General features: G+C 41.8%; 1 protein-coding gene across 2 annotated transcripts in view; it reads left to right on the top strand.

The window, feature by feature from the left end:
• The first annotated feature begins 3776 nt into the window (after positions 1 to 3776).
• Positions 3777 to 25118, top strand: part of LOC146515278 (cyclin-dependent kinase 17-like) — a 36505-nt gene continuing 15163 nt past the window's right edge. Inside the window, exons 1-4 of one of the 2 annotated variants that reach the window (XM_085166850.1) lie at positions 3777 to 4160; positions 16775 to 16923; positions 23104 to 23271; positions 23996 to 24129. In XM_085166850.1, coding sequence (XP_085022976.1) covers positions 16806 to 16923; positions 23104 to 23271; positions 23996 to 24129 — 420 coding nt within the window. In that variant the 5' untranslated portion in view covers positions 3777 to 4160; positions 16775 to 16805. The remainder of the gene's footprint in view (positions 4161 to 16774; positions 16924 to 23103; positions 23272 to 23995; positions 24130 to 25118) is intronic. The other variant, XM_085166851.1, reaches the window with a different exon arrangement.

Here is a 25118-nt window from a genome sequence, read left to right on the forward strand (position 1 = left end):
ATTTTAATTCAATTCAATTCAATTTTATTTATATAGCGCCAAATCACAACAAATGTCGCCTCAAGGCGCTTCATAGATACAGAGAAAAGCCCAACAATCATATGACCCCCTATGAGCAAGCACTTTGGCGACAGTGGGAAGGAAAAACTCCCTTTTAACAGGAAGAAACCTCCGGCAGAACCAGGCTCAGGGAGGGGCGGCCATCTGCTGCGACCGGTTGGGGTGAGAGAAGGAAGACAGGATAAAAGACATGCTGTGGAAGAGAGACAGAGATTAATAACAGATACGATTCAATACAGAGAGGTCTGTTAACACATAGTGAGTGAGAAAGGTGACTGGAAAGGAAAAACTCAATGCATCATGGGAATCCCCCGGCAGCCTACATCTATTGCAGCATAACTAAGGGAGGATTCAGGGTCACCTGGTCCAGCCCTAACTATATGCTTTAGCAAAAAGGAAAGTTTTAAGCCTAATCTTAAAAGTAGAGATAGTGTCTGTCTCCCGAATCCAAACTGGAAGCTGGTTCCACAGAAGAGGGGCCTGAAAACTGAAGGCTCTCCCTCCCATTCTACTTTTAAATACTCTAGGAACAACAAGTAGGCCTGCAGAGCGAGAGCGAAGTGCTCTAATAGGGTGATATGGTACTACAAGGTCATTAAGATAAGATGGGGCCTGATTATTTAAGACCTTGTATGTGAGGAGCAGGATTTTGAATTCAATTCTGGATTTAACAGGAAGCCAATGAAGGGAAGCCAAAACAGGAGAAATATGCTCTCTCTTTCTAGTCCCTGTCAGTACTCTTGCTGCAGCATTTTGGATTAACTGAAGGCTTTTCAGTGAGTTTTTTGGACATCCTGATAATAATGAATTGCAATAGTCCAGCCTGGAAGTAATAAATGCATGAACTAGTTTTTCAGCGTCACTCTGAGACAGGATATTTCTAATTTTAGAGATGTTGCGCAAATGGAAGAACGCAGTCTTACATATTTGTTTAATATGTGCGTTGAAGGACATATCCTGGTCAAAAATGACTCCAAGGTTCCTCACAGTGTTACTGGAGGCCAAGGTAATGCCATCCAGAGTAAGAATCTGGTTAGATACCATATTTCTAAGCTTTTCAGCGCCGAGTACAATGACCTCAGTTTTATCTGAGTTAAGAAGCAGAAAGTTAGTGGCCATCCAAGTCTTTATGTCTTTAAGACATTCCTGCAGTTTAACTAATTGGTGTGTGTTATCTGGCTTCATGGACAGATAGAGCTGGGTGTCATCTGCATAGCAGTGAAAATGTATGCTATGTCTTCTAATGATGCTGCCTAGGGGAAGCATGTATAATGTAAACAGAATTGGTCCTAGCACTGAACCCTGTGGAACTCCATAATTAACCTCAGTGTGTGAAGAGGACTCTCCATTTACATGCACAAATTGGAGTCTATTAGATAGATATGATACAAACCACTGCAGTGCAATACCTGTAATACCTACAGCATGTTCTAATCGCTCTAATAGGATATTATGGTCAACAGTATCGAATGCTGCACTAAGGTCAAGAAGGACAAGCACAGAGATGAGTCCACTGTCAGAGGCCATAAGAAGATCATTTGTAACCTTCACTAAAGCTGTTTCTGTGCTGTGATGAACTCTGAAACCTGACTGAAACTCTTCAAATAAACCATTCCTCTGCAGATGATCTGTTAGCTGTTTGACAACTACTCTTTCAAGGATTTTTGATATGAAAGGAAGGTTGGAGATTGGCCTATAATTAGCTAAGACTGCTGGGTCTAGAGATGACTTTTTGAGTAACGGTATACCATACCAGTATGTGTGTTTAGATGTTTTCAGGTATATGCTTCCTGCTCCTGGGCTGTTATTGTAAATACGAATATGGTCATAATGTTGTGCCTGGTTAAGAAAAATACAAAAATAAAAATCTCACTGCACCATCTTGTGGTGCGGGGTGGTATTGCATGAAAGTACAGCCTGGCTCCAGCTCTGCTTCAGTAGATGTCGCTTCATTACAACACACACATTTTGGACATCAAGTCCAGGTATGTAGTGCTATGTGTGATCACATGTTCACCCACTTCCATGCATTCCAGAAGCGTATAGTATAGCTTTTATTTTGGAAAGAGCCATTTCTCTGTAATAAACTCTTTTCCAAAGATGAGTGATTCCTCCATCAGATTTATTTATTTATTACTTTGTTGTTTCAGCAACATTACATTTAAAAACTGTACTTTTCAGTTAAAATATATATTTATAATTTTAATAAATGACAAATTAAAAAGGCATGAACATTTTTTTTGTATCGAAAAAATATCGAACCCTGACACCAAAGTATCGAACAGAACTGTGAATTTTGTGTATCGTTGCACCCCTATAAAACATATCTGACGATTTCTTATTTACTTGTTTTATATCAAACAGGAAGAAAGAAAAGCCTTAGCAGATGAGTGAGATACAGGTCAGTGACCACTGGATAAAATAAAGTGTCCATGTGAAAAAAGCAACACTATTCCTAATTATTCCTCTAAATGAAAAAAAAATGGTTGAAATAAAAGCATTGACACCGGCAGCTACGTGCAGTTTGAAAGGTGGGGTGTTTTTTTTTCTTTTATTGAAGTTATTTAATGCAGGAGCTTCAGCCCTGAGTCAGTGAACACTTTGAATGTCAATTCAACACTTTTTTTTTGCGAATTATGATGAAAATTGCAGCAAATAAAAGGAACTTCAGCGACATTATAAACTTTTAATAACTGGTTGAACCTGGTGGAGGATTACTCGCTGAGCTTATCATTTTGTCTGTTTTGTCTCTTAAATAACGCAAGAAACCTGTGGATCAAAAAGAGATGAGCCAGTTGATGGAGGAAACCAAATGGTTATTAGAAAAACCAGCAAAAGCAGTTTTTGTTACTGGAATGACTGGGTTACTGAACTTTAGCTTCCCTTTATGCTCACTGTATTTGATTATTGCAGGCGTATCAAATCAAATCAAATATATTTGTCCTTCACACGCTAAACTCCTTTCACTCTTTGTTCCACATTTAATTTATAGGATCTGGTTTATTCCTGCAGCAGTACATCTATGATCGAGTTTTTCCATTATTATTAAATAAAGAAATTTGAAATAAGCATCTTTAATGGATTAGGTCGGGGATTTCAAACTCATTTTACAGTATGGGCCAGATACAGCTCATTTTGATTTTAAGTATGCAGAACATGCAAAACTCCTTTTTTTGTCAGTGTAAAGATGTTTAACATATTTAATCCAACTGATTATAATAAAAAAGCAATTAAATTAGTAAATCTAGTTTCCCCCTTGTACAATACAAAAATGCTGCTGTAGTAAATGCAGTAAATATGTCAGGAAAAAATAAATAATAACAGATAAACTTCTGGTAGCTCACTGCTCAGAAAATGTCCCTTCCTCCCCATGGACCTTTTATAAAAAAAAAAAAAGAAAATTCTACAGTAGATAGTGAACAAACAGGAACTTTTTGAACTTTAGTTGTTATTGCTTATCTATTATTTAATTACAATGATGTTTTATGAATGGCAGTGGCGAAGGTCTTTATCAGTAGGAATTACGCCCTTTTCCAAAGCTGTCCAGTGGACCTGATTGGGTTCTTTCTCGGGCCGATTCGTGGCTCCCGGGCCTTGTGTTTGACACCCCCTACTTTAGGTAGCCTGCTATACAAATATTCTCCAGTAGGGGCCGCTGTAGCTCTGCACTGGCCGCCTATCGGTCTCTCCTGTGCACAACCATGGAGTGTCGCTGTTTCCCCGCTGACACCTCGACAGCACGGCGGTGTGGTGGCAGGCAGGCAGCGTCAGCTGGCAGAGGACACACTCAGATCAACTGGTAATCGCCGTCGTCCCCCGCACTGCTTACGCTCTCCTCGACTGAAAACCCAACGACAGTACTTCCTATTTTCTACCGGGAGAGAAACTTTGAAGCCCGTAAACAAGCCATGCCGCTGGACGCGACAGCCCCGCGGATATAAGCGACACTGCGGAGCAGAAAGTATCTACGACCTCACCGAAACCACAAAGAAGAAGAAGCAGTGCTTTCTTTTTTCACACTCGGAGAGAAAGACGACATCCGGCCTGAGAAGAAGCTCCGAGGTCGGGGACTCCGGTCGGACCAACGCGAATCGTTTCTGGTGAGAGTCCGCACATTTTCGCTGTGGGAATAGTTTCTGTGAACTAAACCACGCAGTTAGAGCAAGTTAGAGGCGCACACAGCCTGAACAACGTAGCAATGTTTACTTCACAGCCGCAGTTTGAATGCAGCGTTTGTTGTGTGTGAGCACTTCAGCCTGCCCCATTCACCGGCGAATGGCCACCTTTAACTAAGACAAACAGCGAGAGGAGCTCCGAGCTGGACGAATAACGACTAAACTACCTCTAGAGAGGGTTATAATTTATCCTCGCTGCCACAGAGAGCTGCTGGTTAAATATCAAGTGTCAGCTTTGTTGTCAAATACCACCGAGAGCAGTTGCTCGTCAGTGAACTGTGTGAGGCTGGGGTTGTAAAAAACAGGAGGATTGACTGGCTGCTGTGCATGTATCGTCTTGCACAGTCACTGCCCCACATTTCAGAGATGCCCAGTCTTTCTGCTCCACGCCCCCCACCCTCTCAAACTACCTGAAGCAGGGCGCAGACCGTGCTAGTCTCTGAGCTCACTGACAGCCATTACTGACAGCTTTAAGCCGTTTCAGCTGTTGTTGTGTGAAGGCCAAGACGACAGCAGCAGACAGGAGCCTGCACGGAAAATGGTTGGAGAAACACCACTGCAGTTTGTTTTTTAGGGATCTCACCCTGAAATTGAGCTTCCAGTGGGTTTCTGTGGGGAGTTTACCCGATTGTCATTGTGTAGCAGAGAATAATTGTTTTACAGGGAGACAGCATTGTTACAGCAAAACACCCCCCGAGGCACGTTGATTTCTGTGTGAAAGCACCCAAGTTGTCACCAACCTTACGGAGAGTGTGCTGACTGAGAGTACATGCTAACTCTGTATTGTCAAAGTTAATGCATCAGTCCTGCAAAATCAACCTCACTGCGGGCTTATTTCTGCTGGAAGTAAGAGAAATCTGGGGGATTGACTCTAATTAAGCTTTTTGCAAATGCAATGGAGTTTAAAGCATTTCAGACTGAACTTAGATAATAATAGTCACTTTACTAACAGACCTATCACGGGTGCATATGGGAATATACCAACTTTTATGTAAAAAGTCAATCAAACTGATGTTTAACACTCATGCTTATGTCAGATTGACTCTGGTAAACAAATAATAACTCAATAAAAGGCAGTTATTTTTTAAATCCATGGGTATGCTCAGCACCTAAAATTTGTTTAATTTGCACAAGTGTATATAGAAATATCTGAAAAATAATTTTGTTGTTGTTTTTTAGCACCTTTGCCAGTAAATGTTGCGTATTTTGTGTGTCAGTAACTGAAACAGCTCACTGTTTCAGTTTTAGATTAACACGAGGAGCCGCTGCTTTCAAAATGGAACTTTATTCAGCACAGTTTTAGAAAAGCAATGTCGGTTTTACTTTCAGGCTTGGCACGCTTAATATTGAGCAGCCAAAAACATGTGGCTCACATGTGGCCACAAACTTCCGGGACAAAAAAAAATGATGATTGAGGTCACTTCTGACTGATTTTAGTGATACCCTGCAAAAAACAAACAACACAAAAACAGTGATATTCCACACCATTTACAGTGTTTACTGATGGCTGCCACTTTCTCAGTTTCCTGTAAGCAGGTTTCACTTTGACAGACTCAAGCTGCTGAGCTTCCTCGAGCTACGGGTGTCCCTGAGGACCTTTCAAAAGTGTGTCTGCTTCGGGTTCGGTGCCCGCAGGAGGTCAGGGAGCTGCTGGAGGACAGTGTGCCCGAGGGTTGGCTTGAAGTGGGGTCGTTCCCTTGGTGAGGGCCGCGGGGATGGTGGCGGCAGGGTAACGTGATCCGCTGTGAAACAGCTGTAGCCACTCTGTGCTGATCCCTTGAGTCCCAGTGCAGATCAGATGATGCTCCAGTATGTGAATGGGTGGGTGTGTGAGAGAGAGCGAGGACTTGAATGCATGGGTTTTCATGCCTTCAGGGCATCAAGTCAATGCTTAAAGTCAATTTAAACCGAAATTCACTGACTTTTTGAGAGAAATTATTTTTGTATCTATTCAGTGTTTTGACTGATGGAAGAAGTCGTTCTTACCGATCTTCTCTGTGTGTTTTACGTGTGTGTGAGCTCAGGTTGAAGCAGCAGGTCAAGACAGCTGGCTGAAGGTTAATGTGTCACTGCTCTCTGGGTAGCAGCTGCAGGCACCGCTCCTGTCTATAGATAGCCACGAATACAAACTTTACTTCTTTTCTCAGCTGCGTTAACATAAGAGCTGCAGTGCAGGCGTGCAGCCCCAGAAGACAAATGCTGATCCTTTCAAGTTTGACCACTTCCACACCCTCATTCTCTGTCTGTGTCTGAATCTGGAAGTCCCTGTTAATGCTAAAGACCCCTCTCCCCTCCTCCTCCTTGTCCAGCTTGGAGCCAGTTGGCTGAGAACCTGTGTGAGCTATATCAGTAATACCTTACAGCACATATCTGGGTCATCATCTGTAGCATTCATGTCTGAAACAGGTGAGGGACAAATATTGCCCCCCCCCCCCTTTTTTTTTTTTCTCCCTATCATTCTTGGCAGAACTTCCAGGAGCTGTTTAAACACTTGTTTTCTCTTTATTTGGAAGCACACATGTTCATTCAAAGTACTGCTGCAGAAGCGTTGCATATTTGAGATGCATGCGTTCACGGAAAGTTGCGACGGCTTTAACAGAAATCCAAGTGAAAACACTGCTGTTGGGTTTTTTTTCCTTGGGGGGGGGGGAGTGATTAGCCAAATCTACCCCCTGCCTCTCGGGCCAATCCAATCTCAGCTTGGTTGTTCCTTCTAATCAGGGGCAGACCGCCGCTCAACACATAATAAATAAATAAATAAATGTTCTTCTCCCTTGTAATTACATTATCACTATTCAGTATAGATTAAAGCAGTTTTCAACAATGACAACAAAGAAAAATCTCAACAAAGAAAAAGCTAAGAAAAACAGACAGTAGGTAAAATTAATATTTTTTTCCCCCTACAGACAGTTTTTTAGGCTGATGTGCAAGATCACTTAATTCAGAGGCTGAAGGTTCCAATGGGAGACGGAGAAATATTGTTTTGTTATCCTGCAAAACTACTTAAAATTACTTATAGTTATTTCTTTGTTTCCTGCAAAAGCCTGTCTTGTTATCACCTTATTGCAGTGTGCCTGACTTTAAGTATTTTATGTAAATATACTTATTGTAAGTTGAAACAAAATACATTGAAATTCCATGTAATTACATGGGTATTACACCCTTAGGTGTGGGCCGTATTTTAAAGTGTTACCAAAAGTTTACATGATGTCTGGCACTATGGATGACATGCTACTAAATTGGTTATCCTCTGATTCATTTGAGGCAAATTCTTTTCCCTTTAACCTCCTAGGACCTGGCGTCCACATATGTGGACATCACATTTTGGGTTATTTAGACCAAAATACAGAATTTTGCTCTACAAGGGCCTGATATCCACTTATGAGGACATTATACTGCTACTGTTCTATCAAAATTTTAAATGAATATGCTCATATGTGGCTCTCATTTTTCTTAAAAACAAAAATAAGGCAAAAAAAAAAAAATCTGGTAATTCTTTGTTTTTACATTCATCGGGCCCCAATATGTCCAAATATCAAAGAGAAATTTAAAATGCATGCAGTGGAGTTCGGGTCTTAGGAGGTTAATGAGAATTTATCAGTGCTTCGTAATGGTTTGCAAATTATGAAACTACAATACAGCTTGGACACTAGCAGAAAATAATTAGTTGAAAAAGGTATACTGCCTCAAACTACTGCCAAGTTTTGCTCGGTTGCTCTAATACACAACAATTTCTGGTATGTGGGCTGCATGAAATTATTAGAAAGACTTCTAGCTGAGAGTTTGTGTTTGCATTTTGATATGGGTCATTCCATGAAAAGTCAGTGAGTCACACAAAATTTTACCTCCATACTGTAAATATTTTTTGTGTTGGAGGTTTTGGAAGTACATCAGGGTTTCAGGACTGAAAAACACATTTGAACTCTGCTGCATCCAGATCAACTCCAAATGGCACAAGCTAAAGGCAAAAAACACAGTTTTGCACCGTGATCACCCTTGAGAATCAGTACCATGGGATATATCATAGCTTCACTGCACCATTTAATGCCAGGGACAGAAAAATTACATTTTTGCTAAACTTTCAAAGGTCATATCAGCATGTGGGTTAGGGGTTAGGGGTCTGGTAAAACCAGGTTTAGCATATGGACGCTCTCACCTTCTAGCTGTGATAGTTTCCTTTTCTTTTGTACCTGAGCAGCTTCCTAATGTTGTTACTCTGTCTCACTCTCAAACCCCAAGTGTAAAAACTTAATCAAATCACGTTGAGCTTTTTTATCTTTCCAGATAAGACTGATTGTATATAAAAACTAATATTGTGATAACCCCATCTTGCTGTCTGGGCTTAATTAGATAGTAGCCAGCTCTCTTTTAATAGCCATGAAAGGCTTTCAGGAGCTGGATGAGTACAGATGGGCAGTGAGGGGGAGGCTGACTGTCACTCTCTCTGATGCTAATGCCTGCCAACAAAAAGACAACAGGTGACTTGAGTCAGCCTCAGATCAGATGAGCCCACTCCATTATGAACAGAAGTGGGTAATAACCACGTACGAACAAAAGGTATCGATGTGTCTAAAGCGTTCAGTAAATTTTTAGTTTCATAATTTGACTCAAGTACAACATGTACTGCGATTACCTGTGCAGTTGTTCTGTTTGTGTAAGTAGAAGAAGCTTCTTTCTGCTGCTCCCTTTAGATCAAATTATACTCCGATGCGGACACAGACAGCTGGAGACCCGACGGCCGAGTAGGCGTTCTTAAGTTCGCCGCCCGGGCCGCATTTATAGTTGGTGCATTGTAAAGCTTTGATTATACTTTCCGCACAAAATTTTATGTGACTCGGACCCAAGGAGACTTGTGGACAGTGTTAACTGGGACATCATTCACAAGGGGTTGCCACATGTTTTGATTGTGTACGTACAACCTCAGAAGGGATCTGTGACTCCTCCAGGGATTTTCCACTTGTTAGGCGAAAAAATATTCTCTTTTTTTGTTTTTATTTGGTCATCTTTTATTACAATGGAAATGATGCTAGTCTGCTGCCTGCCAGATAAAATCATAATCTTATGATCTCAGTGCCCTGCTTTGAACCCAGCTGGGTCCCCAAGGCTTATCTGTCACATTACATGCTGTCTTTTCATCCCATTCACAAACTGTTATCATGTCCGCTGTGAAAGCTGCTTAGTAAGCACCGGTTTTATTCAAATCGCATGCTTAATTTCAGAGTTATTCCCATGATGTACGCGTAATAAGGCCAGTTTTTGTTGTGATTTTATTTAAAATATTTTGCGTTTTCTTCCTTTTTTTTTCTTTTTTTTTTACAGCAGCAGGATTGGTGCATGGTTTTTATTCCAAGCTTCTCTGTTCAGCCTTTTAGTCGCTCGTGTGTCTGCATGTGGATGTTGGCTCTTTAGCAAAAGACAAAAAGGTTTTTTGTCTTTTTTTTTAATTATGTTTTTTTTTTTGTTGCGTAACTTATGTTGCATTTGTGGGGTAGTTAATACTTTCCTCTGTTTCATCATGGCCCGAATCCAATCCGTCCTCTACACCTGCCCCGTAAACACTTTACTCACTGTTTGTGTATTTGCGTGGAGGGCCCGCCACATTAAGCTGCTTTTCACCAACTAGCATTAAGTGTAGGTGGGTTTTAATCCCTCTAACACAGAATCTGCATTACATCAGGCTCATTAACTGCCTTCTGCGAAGGTGAAGCACCGGTTTTATGTCAAGTATGGGGGCGTTAAAGGATTCCCGGTACTGTGATTGTTTCAGGACTGTCTCAGTAAAGAACAAAGTGGAAAGTGTAGTTAAAAATTGAACAAAATTGAAATGAAATAGATGCTTTTTTCCAATAAGTGATGATCTCCTTCACAGCAATGTAAATCCCAGAAAACAGCAAGTTACATGTTCTTGTTTCTGTAGGAGAGAGGCAAAGGTGTAAGTATTTCTACACTAACCGCTTAGTTAAGAGACTCTTCAGCAGCTGCAAGTGTGACTCCATATGGAGTAACACTCATCGTGGAGTGGGAGGGTGGTGGTGGAACGAAATTGGGGCCGTGCGTGTCACTCCATTAACCCAGGGAATATCCAAGCAGAGGTGAAACAGAGAGCATAGCGACAAACAGCAGTTGAACACAATGTTGGGCTCAATTTCATCGGCTTAATGCATTCATGGCGATTTAATATTTATAGTAATTCTAAAGTGGTTTACACTGGTGGTGCTTGTGGTTGTTTGTTTTATTTTTGCTCATGTACAAAAAATTTTCTTGTTAAATTAAACACAAACGGAGAGGGGTAGCTGCGGTTCACACTCATGTTTATTTTAGTATGTCACGTAAATGACATATAAAATCTAAAAGATGATTTTACATGGTTGTTTCTTTTTTCCAAAGTAGCTCATCTTGGCTAAATATGCATACTTGCAAGAAGAAGATTGATGGCAAGAATAAAGTGTCATTTTGGCCTCACCTTTATTTATTTGTCATCTTTGTCTTTTTCAAAACTTTTATAGCACCTACAGTAATTTCATTGAGTTCATTGACTTGACTAACGGCCTTGACGTCACTTTAATGGACAAGCTTAAACAGAGTCTGAACAGGTGTCTTTAAGAGCAACCTGAAACACACCTGTCTGCACATCTGCTAAAGTGGCATCGCCCACATCTTTGAGCCGTGACTGTATCGAAAAAGATGAGTAATGAAATAATTCCCGCGCTAGTATCGAAACGTGATGCACCGACATGCAGTATTGAAGTTAGTTATCCGATGCCTGATTTCTGGCAGTGTTGGCTCACGGAAGGAGCTTAAAGAGGAGCACGCCTGTCACTCAGGCTGCTTTAACCACAGCAGCAGCGTTGAATCTTATAAGATCTGTGGCCTGGTCTCTTGTTCCAACCTGACCTGTCCGTCTGTCAGCCCATCTCAGCTCTTTGGACACGTAGGTGACAATGTGGGACAAGTGTGAAAGTAGGTGAGGGGAGGAGATGATGTGTGTGTGCCTGATGTATGATGTAAAAAAGGCAAATTCGATGACACATTTTGCCAATTTCAAACACATTTTAGCTTTAAAGCTGCACCTGCTCTGTGTGTGTGTGTGTGTGGGGGGGGGGGGGGGTAGCACGCCTGCCTGGTTGCCATGCTTAGTGCTGCTCAGCTCGACACCACGCACCACCCCACTACATCCCGCATCACTAGAAAAAGCCCACTTTTTACTGTGTACAATGCAACCTTTATATAAGACCCACATAATGGAGCCAACTCCTTCACTCATGTCCTCATTGTCTTGGCCAGGTTGAGAAAAGGCTGCTCTTTAGAAAACCAGGGCTGAGCTCACCCGTGAATCATGCCAGTAGTCACGCTTGTTCTCTGTCGTCTTTTGTGAGGAAGGCTGCCAGTGAAGAGAGGTGGGTATTTTCTCGGGGGCGCCCCCCGAGCTCCTCAAGGCATTGACCTTAGCTGCTTTACTGAACCCCGTAGGGGTCAGCTAGGGTTTGTGACCTGGCGTTTCCTGTTTGTCTCTGTGGCCCAGACAGCCGTCATCGTATGGCAGGGTTGGTGGCTGCATGGTGTGTGTAATGGTTTCGTGTGAAGCGCTTGCCTTGCGTTGCATGGCTGATGTAGGGGTTGGTGGGTTATCACAGCAGGAACTCTGGCTCTTACCTTTGTAAATGGCTCATGATCAGCACAGCTACGATCGCAAAGGACTGAATCCATATGCGGCGAATGGTATTGTCGCACCACTGCAGCATCTAATGTCCCTCTCTCTTCTCCCCCTCTACCTGCAACCACGTCATGCTCTTCCGCTCACATGACAGCCAAGAAAAAGTATAAAGATACAGCCTCGCACACATGTGAAGATGTCAAGAGTCTGTAACATCTCAGGCACATTATGGTAGGATATTTGGATGGGGTGGGGGTGGGGGAGTGTGGGGAGAGGGATCGGAAAATCAGCATGCAGCAGTCTCCTGCGGTGCTCTGCATTTTCAACATGGAAAAAGCAGCGGGGGTTGCCGTGGCAACAAATCCCAAATCAGCACAGAGCGCACACCCCTCTGTTCCACACCCCCTACCACCCTTGCAGCCACCTCCTCCTCCTCCCCCCCCGTCCCCCTCCTCCTCCCTGGCCACCTCTCAGCAGATCGAGAGCTGCGACCTCAGACCAGCCTACTTAGGGGAGCAGGGATCAGGCTCAGACCAGGGATCATGTCCAAAGCTCTACTCTCGATCCCAGAGCAGGAGCATGTGCCAGCGGATACTGGTGCGCAGCAGACAGTCTTCCCTCTTCTCCTCCCTCTTCGTCTTTATTCTATTGCTGCCATTTACTTTGTACTCAAACCCCTCAGAAGGTGATTTGTATCCATAGTCTGCTAAGTAGCAGGTTTTGTCGTTTAAGAGATGTGCTTCTTCCAATCCCTCTCATATTCAGCACATTCATAAATTAAGAGCGGGTTGTGGATATTACCGTGGAACTGAGGACAGATCAACAAAAGCCAAAAGTGAGAGGCCTGTCAGTTTCTCCCAACTTGGTGCCACATAATCCTGATTTGAGCTTATCGCAGTGATTGTAATCACAACAAAGGATTTTGGCTGTCTAGAGTAATATCAGAATTAGGGCTGAAAAGATTGTGGTTATTGTTGTTATTGAATAATCAGTGAATTATGTTTTTTTCTGCTGAAATCCTTGGTGATTGAGAAGTTCAGAGAACCCAAAGTAGTTTATTTGTTTTTTCTTGTTTTTCAGACAAAGACGGTATTTAAAAGCGAACATATTTTCAGCTCCATAATTTTGTTCTTGGACTCTACCAGAGTAGCTTTTCACATGGCAAAATCATCTTTATTCATCTTATGCTCTCATCAGTTCATCCATTAACTGAAACAAGCTGATTTGGCGCCTGTTCTTTAAGGCGGACCTCCCTTTAAGACAAACTTGTTCTGATTGGCTGCCCCTACCACTCTCCCTGACATCATTGAACCAAGACTACAAAAAAAGCCTTTAGAGCAGTCTGAAGCCTGAGCTGACTTCATTTGTTTATTATCTTCCACTGTAAGACTTGTGTAAGCCCTTTCAACTCCCCTTTTTAATTTGCAGTGATAAAGAAGCTTGAGCAAGAAAATATTTCACATTTCTGCTTGATTAAACAGCTGAATCGTTTCATTACTCGCTAAAGAATCTTGATTGTGTTGATATTATTGTTTGTTGATTAAGTAATTGATTAAATGCTGTAAATTTTCTTTGGAAATCAACTGCAGACAGGACTTTCGCCGATGAGTAATTCACTTCTTACCTCATGCTTCAGCTATAACGGATAAATAGGCCTTTTTATTCGAGTTACGAGTGCAATTTTTTTGCTTCCCGTCTAGCACGAAGGCTGTGTGTAACTCAGGGTAACGCAGTGAGCTGTTCCGGAGATGACAGACTGCTGGCTGACCGTGTTGGAGCTGATGTGCTATGAGGCTGAACTGAGTGACGTGCAGCTCTTATGACAGCAGATCTGACGTGCTTTCTCTCATCTTGATTCCTGGATTAATTACAATGCTTCTTGCTTAGCATTTTAATTGGGAGTAATCATATATGTACGAGAAAAGCTGCACAAAATAATTTCATAAAAACATCCACAGTGTGTGTCATATTTGGGTAAAACAGCCAGCTTTCTTTATCCAAGTCTGCACTGATGAGCTCTAAAATATTCAGCTTTTTTGTGGACACTGACATTGAGTTGTTAATTAAATATTGTTGTGAATATGAATATCACACATTAGTGCGATGTAGTCCATTGTGAGTCAAAAGCTCAGGGTTCACACTGTTCTCAATGCTTGGTTTAAGACTGGTACATTTCTGTGCCAGCCTTATTTTCACATGATATGCGTTTTTTCACATGCCTCTAATCATTGAACGGACACATCGCCTGCCGTGGGTTTCAAAGGGTTTACATGTCAAATTGTCTGACACAATACATCGTGACATGCAGCAATTTGTGAAGTCATGTTAACCATCGAGTGATCATAATAGACTGTTAGAACAGTTGGGCGGGGCTTTGTGGTTACATTCAGTGACATTAAAGAGAAGCTGTGTCTTTGCAACTTTACTATTTGCTAAGCTTTTCAGTTTAAATAAAATTGCTCCTGGTAGGATGTTGTTTGCAGTCACGCTGCTTCTGTGCTGGTCTTTAACTTTGAGGTAGGAGAGGTTATGTAATAATGACGTGCATTTCCTCACCTGTTGTGACAGAGTTTGTTTCAAACGCTCTGTCAGACTCTCCAGAGCTTCACTCTGACATTACGTTTAACCTTGGAGCAAATCAGGCAACCTGTTAGCAATTGACTGTATAACCCCGTACCAAATGTAATGTTTATGTTTTGTTTTTCGTTATTTTTAACAACATCCCGACACAAGAGCAAACCACTGTGAACCTATATAAAGGTGCACTTATCAAGAATACTGTTGATATTAATAATAGTAATAGAACCGTGATCTAACATGGAGATACTTTAATCTTAAATTATACTGTAACATGTCAGTGAAAGTGGATATATGCTGGTCATGTCTTCTGTTTGCCAATTAGAGGAATGTTGGATAAAAATAAAGCTGCTTATCACTTTAAAACTGATGGATGGATGCTAGCAGATCTTATGAGCTCCGTTTCTAGTTGCTCACCTCAAATTTGAAAAAACTTTAGTTGCTTGAAATTGCTCAGCGTCATTTACTTTCTATGATCTATGGTTTCCTGGACGCTGTGAAATCTTTCCTGTCTAGAGGAAGCTTAAGAAGGCTGATTTAAGGAACTGCAAATCATGTAAAGCTACTATCTTGCAGAACAAGACCAACAATGTGACGCTAAAAAAAGGTAAATGGATCCCCTTTAAGAGGCTGTAACCCTCTGTGTAATCACTTTTTAAAACCACCTGCTGTTTCACTCAACTTGGAGATGTTGAGCTGTTCAGTTTCAGTTTTGTGTATCTAGCTCCAGTTTGCAGAAGAATCTCGAGCTGCTTTTTGAAAGTAAAGACATTGGAAAGAAAACCCCAAACATCTGAAGTAAAGCAACTCCTTTATAAGAGGAAGACACCTGTAGCAGAACCAAGCTAACAGAGGGGCAGCCATTAGCAGATCAGAGGAAAGAAGACAGAACAGAGCAGCAAAAGATGTTCACAGACAGATTTTTGCTCTTTTTATGTAGAAAACACACAAACACTGCCGTTGTCACCTGTTGTCGTCTTGTTGATTATTGATTTGCAACCTGATCTGCCAGTTTTTCCAGTTTCTTTCCTCCCCGCATCTCAAATGAAAGGATTTCCTCTTTTCTTCATTTCACATTGTTACAGTTTTTTTTCTTTTCTATTTTCTTTTTTTTTTTTACACAAAATGAGCAATTCTTAGGCATCATCTTGGGCTTTCACATTATAATGTTAGTCATTTTTCACAGTTTTTTCCCGTCCCTGTAGGTGGATTTCCTAATACACTTCGTTTTCAGCTGCATGCCTTCTTTGCAACAACTGTATCCTCTTTTGTTTTGTGCACCAAAACAAAGGAAAAGTCTTCATACGAGTCCGAATCATGGTCCCTCACTGATGAGTCATCATCATTTAAAGGTCAATTGTGGTTTTTAGCCATGTTGGTCCACTTTGTCCTCCAAAGACTACTTTCTACTATTTGGCTCTGGGTAAGTGAGTAAGTTGCGTCTCTGGACAGAATATGGGTTATTAGTTGTATTTCAAGACAAAGGATGTCAATAGGGAGTAGTTGCCAGTCAGGCGAGCCCTCAGGGTTCGCGCTCATGTGTTTTCTTGTCTGGCTCTACTCATCAGCATCACAGACACACGCATGTCCTGATCTGCAGACGCAGTGGAGTCATGATATCTGCATTGAAGTCACAGGGAGAGGCTCGTTTGGTATCTCCTCCAGCCAATCAGTCTCAAATATTGCCTGTCTTGATTTGAAATCTTTTTTTCATTTCCTCCCATAAATTGTCTCGCTGCATTTCTCCCTCTTGCTCACACGTATTGGCTCTCACAATCAGTCGCTCTCGCACACACAATAAATGTGTCTGGAATGTGTGATGTGAACTCGATGCGGCCCAGGCTAGCCCTGTGCCATTCAGCAGCTAATCCCCCCGGTTTAGGATTTGCTTTTACAGTCCTGTGTGCCAGGGACTGTATTCTAAACTCGGCCGTAAGAATCTCTCACCGACTTGTCATGCTTTCCCAGGAGGAGGAATGCAGTGTGGCTGAGTGTGAGCTGAGTCATAATTAACGTCTGTTGATTGGTGTGTTTCATTGTTCGCCCAGTCAGATTCCTGGTGAACTAGTGACATTTTCTTTCTGAATGTGGGATTGTGAAGCATGATGGCAGCCAGACGTTCTTTTGTTTTGTTTTAATTGTAATTACAGGCAGGTTACATTGCATTTCCACAAAGCTTAGATAAACAGCTCAGTGATATTGAGCTTGTTCCTCTGTGGTTGAAACGAGCTGTAGCTCTCCTTATTCTTGCAGTAAGTGTGTAACACCTGTAATATGTATACATTTTTGTTTGGTTTGTCTTGTTCAGGCCTCCCCTTCCTGAGAGCTCTGTGGAGAAGATGAAAAGGTTCCGGCGACGTCTCTCTCAGACTCTTCGAGGCAGTCACACCATCGACGAGTCACTGTCAGAGCTGGCCGAGCAGATAACGATCGAGGAGAATGGCCTGAAGGACAGCGGTGAGGCCTAAAACTCTTAAATCTTATCGCGTCTATCAAGTATACTGCCACTACCAGCACAGCTTGTCACAACTTTATAAATAAAGCGATTCAAGTGGAGGAACCCAGCTTAAGATTTATGTACAAAATGTCAAAAAGTCAGTCAAGTCTGTTTGATGTGATTTATTTCAAACACCAGATTGCCATGCAGAATTTCCAGCACATTTATATAATGAATTGCGTGTCTGAAATGGGATTTAGTGGCTGAATTTTAATGGACTTAATTTGTTTGGCACTTTCATCTAAATCCAAATCCACATTTTTATCTATTGCTGACCCAGAATCTGAAAGTTTAAACTGCTCAAAGTGTAATCTTTAGCTTCAGCTTGGCGTTAGCAAAATGATGTTGCACTGATGATTGAGGTCCTTTTCTTCCTTTTGTTTCTGAATTTGCTCACTACAATGAACCTCTCGAATAAGACTTATGTCCATTCAAGACTCTGAATGCCAGTTTTTAAAGGGGCTGGTACTGGTTGGTGGAAGTTGCTCAGATTTGAAATGAATTGTAGGGATGTCTACTCATATAATCATATAAGACCTGAATAATAACTGAAATAAAAACATAAGATAAGAGTCACATGAACAAGAGGAGCCTAAATAGAATTTAAATAACTCATCTTGGAAAAGCCAAATGTGTTTGGCACAACAGTGCGTTCAGATTTTTGATTACAAAAGCTGTTAAAAAAAAAAAAAGGTAGGCATATCTGCCTTCTTGTAAATATAAACTACCTAAACTGCCAAAAAACAGCCCATTTACTCAAAAAAGTCCACAAATCCACAATTCTTGCATATTACAACCACCCCTTATGCATATTTGATTTTAGGGGGAACTGCTCCTTTAATACTGACTGTTCAGACAATAAATGTGAATTTCACAGGAATGACTTCTTCCACTTCACAGCTCTGTATTGATTGTTGTGCTCAATCTGTCAGTTTATTTTTTACTGTAAAGACACTCTGTTCTTGCTGGCAGACACTGTATTTATTTATTTACCATTCATCGCCATCCTGCTGAAGGTTGTGGCCTTCTAGACGTCAAATAAAAGCCGTGGCACAGCCGCCTATCTCTTCTGATATTTACAAAATCTGCACGGAGCAAGCAAGCCAGGGAGCACATCTCAGTGTGCTAGCAAGTTGTTGCCATGGTGCTCATGGTCTGGAAACATTTTAGAGTTTCCATGACATTGCCACGGCGACTTGGATGACTTGGTGAAACCAGCGAAGCATCTTGATCCATTTGCTGCCCCCCACTTTTTTTTTTTCTTTTTATCTTTTTGCTCCTCTTCTTCTCTTTTGAGCCCCCCTCCGCCCTTTCTCCCCCCTTTTTCCCTTTTCAATCAATCAGATCGTCTAAGCTCCCACAAAGCCCCTCCCCTCCCCCCCATCGCCTTCTGAGAACTAACTAGGCTTTGTAAAGAGCTTTTTGTGCAGCGACTAACACCAAGTTTGGCCAGAGTGTTCTGTGCTTGTTGAGTGGGGACAGAGAACTATGGTGTGTGTGTGTGTGTGTGTGTGTGTGTGTGTGTGTGTGTGTGTGTGTGTGTGTGTGTGTGTGTGTGTGTGTGTGTGCGCCTGCTTGCATGTGGGGGATTTTAGCAGCCTGTGTAACAGCAAGTAGGGTAGAGAGGAGACAGAATGGAGTAGCCAGATGAGATTTGATCTGAACTCTCTGATTGGGGAAAGCGTTGTGGTCCTGATCTGATTATGTAACACTCATAACTGAGGCCAGCGGCAGCAGCAGCTGCCCAGCGATAAGGGAGAGGTGGTATAAGGACTGGGATAATACATGCCTGCTAAATCACATATATGATGTCAGTCTGTCATGATGTGCCAAAAAAACCCCAACAACAACAAAAAAGAAAGATAATCATGGTTGCAATACATATGCAACATGCCATTTTCCAAATTTTCAGCGACTGTGTTGGCATAGTAAAATCTGTTTTTATAGCCCAACGAGACCTGAACACCCACAACAGTCTGAATCGGCCTCGAAAAGGCAGCTTGAATCTTGTAAGCTTAATTTTGGCAATGGGATTTACGTCAGAAAAATTCATTGAGAATCTGTTGGATCTGGAAACTGGAAACCAGACAACTGGTGAGCTAATATTGTTGAGGCTGGTGGTGATGATATGCAGGCTGGTAATGACTACGCTGTTATTCCTGGCCAGAGTGGGACTTTAAGAGGGGGTACTTTAAAAAAGTAGACACGTACAACTCAGAAAGTATGTGGAGGTTGTGACCAGTTAAAAAGTAATTCAGAAACTGTTGAATAGAATCATTAGCAATCTCGCTCAGCTGTAGCTGTATCTGTAGCATCTTGCTGTTATTTAAGTAAAATGTCAAAATGTAAAATACCCCCCCCCCCACACACACACACACACACACACACACACACACAAATTACGAATTTGTAAGTGTTGACTTCTTCCCCTCCTTATCAGCGCTTATGATGCAATATTATCCTGGTGGCGACACCTTTAGGAGAATACTGCAGCGAGTTCTTGCGCTGTAATGCCGGGTATAGATGGCTGCATATGTGTGATGACGACGTGGCAGTGAGCGATGTGACCATTGCAGAGGGTATATTGGCAGCTTAAGGAAGAGCCCAGACATCATTTGGGGAGAGCTGATTCCAACACTTGTTTCTGCAGTCGTATTCTTTCTGTCACTTCCCAGAGTTTGTGACCATAGGTGAGACTAGTAACGTAGACTGACGGGTAAATCGACAGCTTTGCTGTTACGTGCTGTTACTTTCTCTTTAGTGTTGCGGTTGCTGTACAGACCAGTACAGCATCAACAACACTGAAGAAGATGCTGCACCAGTCCGGCGATCTCCATTTGCCATTCCCTCCTTCCCTCACTCATGAACAAGACCCCAAGTGTTCAGTCCGCCATTTATGACTGAAAACTGTCCTCAGACTTGGAGGTGCTCATGCCAGCTGCTTCAGACTCAGTTATAAACCGACCCAGTGCAAGATGGGAGTCGTCTTTTGGTGAAGCTAACAGAACCACATCAAAGCAAGATGAAATCCTCTGACCACAGAACCTGACACCCTCCACCTATGATTGTGTCTAAAAATTAAATCCATAAAAATTATGAGCACATTTGGTGACAAAGGGATGCTCTGGCAGTCTGACTGGAAACAGGTCTGATTTATGTGAAACGAGCTCCCACTGTGGTTGAACAAGAACCAAACAGTGAGTTCAATACTCCGTCTTCCTCAAACCCCTTTTGTGGGTCAATAACACACTTTAAAATTCATTGGGCAAACTCCCCCACACCTCAAGAAGGTAAAGATCTGGTTCAATGTCCTGTTGCCAGGATGAAATCCCCCAACTCCTTATTCTCTGCAGTATTCCTAGACCTTCCCAGGTACTGGACAGGAGAATCCCTCCTTTGGTCTAACCATGTTTTCAGATGCGTTCTTGTCTATAAATGCTCAACAATTTGTTGTAGGAGAGAGTGCAGCATGGATAGAGCGTGCAGGAGGCAGCCCATAGTACAACCACTTGTTTGGTGTGACTTTACTGGACCATTACCCACCGCAAATTAGCAATGAGCGTTTGACTCTAGCTAAAAGCACTTTGGTTAGTTCCCCAAATTTTCTCTATACAGGAAAACCATGCCTACTATTAACTTGCTTTTGTGTGGGTTTTGTTTTGTTTGTTTGTTTTTTTAAAAACAAAATGGATCTACTCTTGATAAACCAGGTAATCCACTCTGTGTTCAAAGGCTGATGATGTTAATGGCTTTACCAAACAATGTCATGACAAACAGCGGTGGACTGTAAAACCCAAGCCCTTGCATTACAGGTCCTAAACACATACAAACACTTTTCTGTCTGACAGTTGTTTTTTGTTTGTTTTTGCAGGGACATAAACTAATCTATCTAATCAATAACCATTATTCTTGGGAAGTAATTATCTCCTCTGTAACTGTTGACTTATGTCTTGTCCTTGTCCTGTCTGCTCTTTTTGCATACATGGGCCTCTGTCTGAGTTTTGACTTCTGCTCATCTTCTCTTGGGTGTTCTTTTCTCCTCATTGTCATATTCGGTGTTTTGCTGGGAGCTAGATCTTCCAGATATTAAATCATTCAACTCTGTCAGCTCTAGTCGTGCTTTTGGACAAAAGCTGTTAATTGTCAGTGGTAGATCCTTTCCACAAGCCAAACTCACACACCTTAGACCAGGGTTGGGGAATCCAGGCCTCAAGGGCCGGTGTCCTGCAGGTTTTAGATCTCACCCTGGGTCAACACACCTGAATAAAATGATCAGTTCATTACCAGGCCTCTGGAGAACTTCAGGACATATTGAGCAGGTTATTTAGCTATTTAAATCAGCTGTGTTGGATCAAGGACACATCTAAAACCTGCAGGACACCGGCCCCCAAATTCCCCACCCCTGCCTTAGACTGTCAGGCATTTGTTTACAGACTTTCACACACTTTTGATTATTTACAGTACAGGGGTTACACTGATTAAGAAAACATTACTGCTCTCCTGGCTATGTGTACAATTAGCTAACCCGAAGTTCATTGGGAAGATGTGATACTCAAATATCAAAACAGATTAAGGTTCAATTTAATTCACTGGGTTTTTTTTTTTGGTTTTTTTTTGGTTTTTTTTGGGGGGGGGGGGTGTTTTGTTTTTTTAGTGAGAAATTTGTTAATTTACAGTGTAGAACCTAATGTATATCAACCCAGCAGTTTCATTTTTATTGGTCGCCTTGATACAAAGCCTAACAATACAGTGTGTATATAAAAGATGGAAGGTGACACCAAGTGGTTTGGTAATTATAAGGAAAGTATTAAAGAGGCACATTTTGAGGCCTTAATATAAATGTAGAATTTCTTTCTGATTTAGAAGTTACTTTGATGAATGAAAGGGTGGACTACTAATTTATCAACTATTGGTAGCAAGGCTGGTTAACAAGCTGTATCCTTGAATTGTACTGCTGCAGCACAGAGACACAAAATTAGTGCTAAGAACGCACTAATAAAGTAACAGAAGTCAAATAAGCACAAATACCTGGAATGGTCTGCACCACTCAGCAAGCTGTAATATCAGTCAGTGTATTAAAATGCTACAGAAGGCAGAACACACACACACACACACACACACACACACACACACACACACACACTCTCAGTGAAAAGGCCCAGTTTAATAACTGACAGAAGAGGATGCTTACCAGACTCTGAGTGGCTCCAGCTGCCTCAGTCAGTGCAGCCATGCTCAGTTATCCAGGTGGATGAGTTATAAAACCTGGAGTTGTTATGAAAGTTGAAACTATCATTTTTTTTCTTTAAATGTAAATGTAATCAAATTGACCATTAACTATGTCCTTTTGGAGGGAGCCTCAAGTGGCATTTAGAGGAACTGCAGTTTTTGTCATTTTGCGGGGGTTTCATTTTTAATCTCTGGAGGTTGCCCTTTGGTTAATTCCAAATTTGAAGCCTCGACCTTCCCTCTATAATGCCACTGTCTTCTTTTTATTAGAACCAGGAGTATGAGAGCGGTAAAGTGCTAAGTTAGTTGGTAATACTAGTGTTATAGCTTAGCGAGGCACATCACCAAAACTAAAGTAGACTTCTTGGATGGTCTGTAGCATCCAGCGTGTTCTGATATTTGTTAGATAATACCACTCAAAAAGACTTAAATGCCACAAAACACTGTTGATGGGTAAGATTCAGGGACTTGAATAAGCAGAGGTGCCGTCTAGCAGATGGGTAGTGCCTCCTCTGTGTCAGTATCTAGCTGTTAGTAAGTAGTCGTGATCCCCATAATGCAAATTTTGAGCTTAATAACATTTAGAAAGGTGAAAACAACCCATCCGCCACCCAGTTTTTATAAGAACTGGCTGTTATGTAGTGACGCAATCAGCAAGATAAATCATCCGACACATAAGATTGTCAGAGTACCTCAGGATGAATTTATCATTGCATTGCTTTGAAGTGCATTAATCACATATTGGCCATGATAAGTCTTGTTCACATTAATACCACTTTCTTTCAGCGCCATGACTAAACTGTTTTGTTTTCGGGGTTTTTTTTTTATTTTGTTCTCATCTGTTGATATGTACTTGTATACTGTGTGTCCTGTCATCATCAAAAAAACACAACAAACTCTGTCTTCTCCAGCAGAGCCCATTGTGAGGAACGGCCGTCCTCCATCAGCCCACAGTGTCCACTCATTTCTTCACCAGTACACAGGCTCTTTTAAAAAGCCACCGCTCAGACGGCCTCAGAGCGTCATCGGAGGAGGACTAGGCTCTCTCATGGTCATGCCTCGCAATGGTAGTCGCCTTGGTGAGTCACGCCTAACCTGCCTGCTGTCAAATTTAATATTTGACTTTTATTTTTCTGGCTTGAAATGAAGAAATAGCCAACGATTTCTTTTGTGACCGTACGTGGAAGGTGTTGAGCTGCTGTTGGGCCTAAATTCCTTGTCATACCCATTTCTGTTGAGGGAACTGTATCACACATATGCTCAAAGAAATCGCTGCTTTATGCAAAGATGCACTTCAATTTATCCGCTTTTGTAGCCGCATTTTTGTCCTTTTTGCAAAGAAGTATAACTAAAAATAACGACTCTGAAAACCAAGTTTGCTGTCAACTTGGATTTTCAGTCCAGATACAAATTCAAAATATGAATAAAAGCCCTGGAGGGAATGAAAATGCTGCAATAGTGTATGTATGAAAGCAGAGTTTTCTCAGGCGTGGGTAAATTACTCCGTGATGTATGGCTTTGTCTCATAAAGCCTGTGGCACTGAAATAAAATCTAAGTCAAACTCATTAAGAATATTTACCTCTTGTATATCGTCTGTCTGATACAGCCAGTAGCTTGATAAGAAAAGAGGGAGTCATAAAAGTGTCCGAGAGAGTGTTTTTCTTTCCTGTTGAAGTCATTATCTGGTGTTGCGCCCTGCCCTGTTTTTACAGACCTGCTCCATTTGTCAACCCCCCCCCCCCCCCCCCCCCCCCCCCCCCCCCCCGTGCTCTCTGTAAACTTTTCTCTTCGCTCATCTCCAGATATCGTCCACGAGAACTTAAAGATGGGGTCAGACGGAGAGAGCGACCAGGCATCCGGGACTTCCTCTGATGAGGTGCAGTCGCCCACAGGTGTTTGTCTGAGGAACAGAGGGAACAGACGCATCTCTGCGGAGGTGAGATTTGGCTCTGTGTTTTCAGTTGTTCGTTGTTGTCCTCGTGTAGCCTCTCTGCTTTGCAAAGTGTGGATATATTGTAGTGTGAGTCACTGCAGGGCCTACACTTAACTCAGTGGGACGATTGGCTGTGTTACCACACATCTCTTCACCTGGTGTGATGGTTCAAATTCCACTTTGTTAATAAGCGTGCGCTGCGATGACTTCACTGATAAATGACAATAGACCCATCTGTAAGACGCGAATGTGAGCTCCGTGCTGTAACTCGGCGTGGGTGTATTTGTGCAGTGTGTCATATACACACACACACACACACACAAGTCCTCTGCTCCTGTTGCAATGTGAGGAGCGCACACATAATGTTCAGACTGATTTCATATAATGTTCTTCTGAAGTTGGTTTTGAAATCTACTTTAAAGAATCTTTTATTCGTCAGCACATCCACCCACCCAAAATCCACTCTGATTTACTTCCTCTTTCTCAAACACACAGAGCCAGACATGGGCAGTTTGATTGCGTTTCTCCGGTGGTTACGTAATCTCAACACATTACAGAAAGACATCTCACTGTAATTGCTTTTATCTAAAAGGCATTCCATTTTCCCACAAGTATTTTTTGGATCCAGGGCGTTTATTTCTGCACATATTAACAACAGTAATTATTTTCTATTTCATTGATTTATATTTTTGTTCCTACATGAACATGATTCCAAAATAGTTTCCTTTATTAAAGCTGTATGTTCAAAGCCAACAAGAAGAATCTGTGGCATGAATCTGATTGTTTGACATACTGTAGATTACAGAGATGGACACAGAGTACCTGTGCAACAATAACAAATAATAAGCACAAATGTGTGTTTGTGTTTGCACCCCCTGTTTTGTGTTCTCATGAATCATTATGATGTCACATGCAGGTGCCCTACCCACCTGTTGGTCAAACAATCTATTTCCTAGGTGCAGCTAATCAGAAGAAAGTTAGCCTTATCTCTT

Source organism: Neolamprologus multifasciatus, chromosome 7, assembly GCF_963576455.1.
Source record: "Neolamprologus multifasciatus chromosome 7, fNeoMul1.2, whole genome shotgun sequence".
Taxonomy (NCBI): Eukaryota; Metazoa; Chordata; class Actinopteri; order Cichliformes; family Cichlidae; genus Neolamprologus; species Neolamprologus multifasciatus.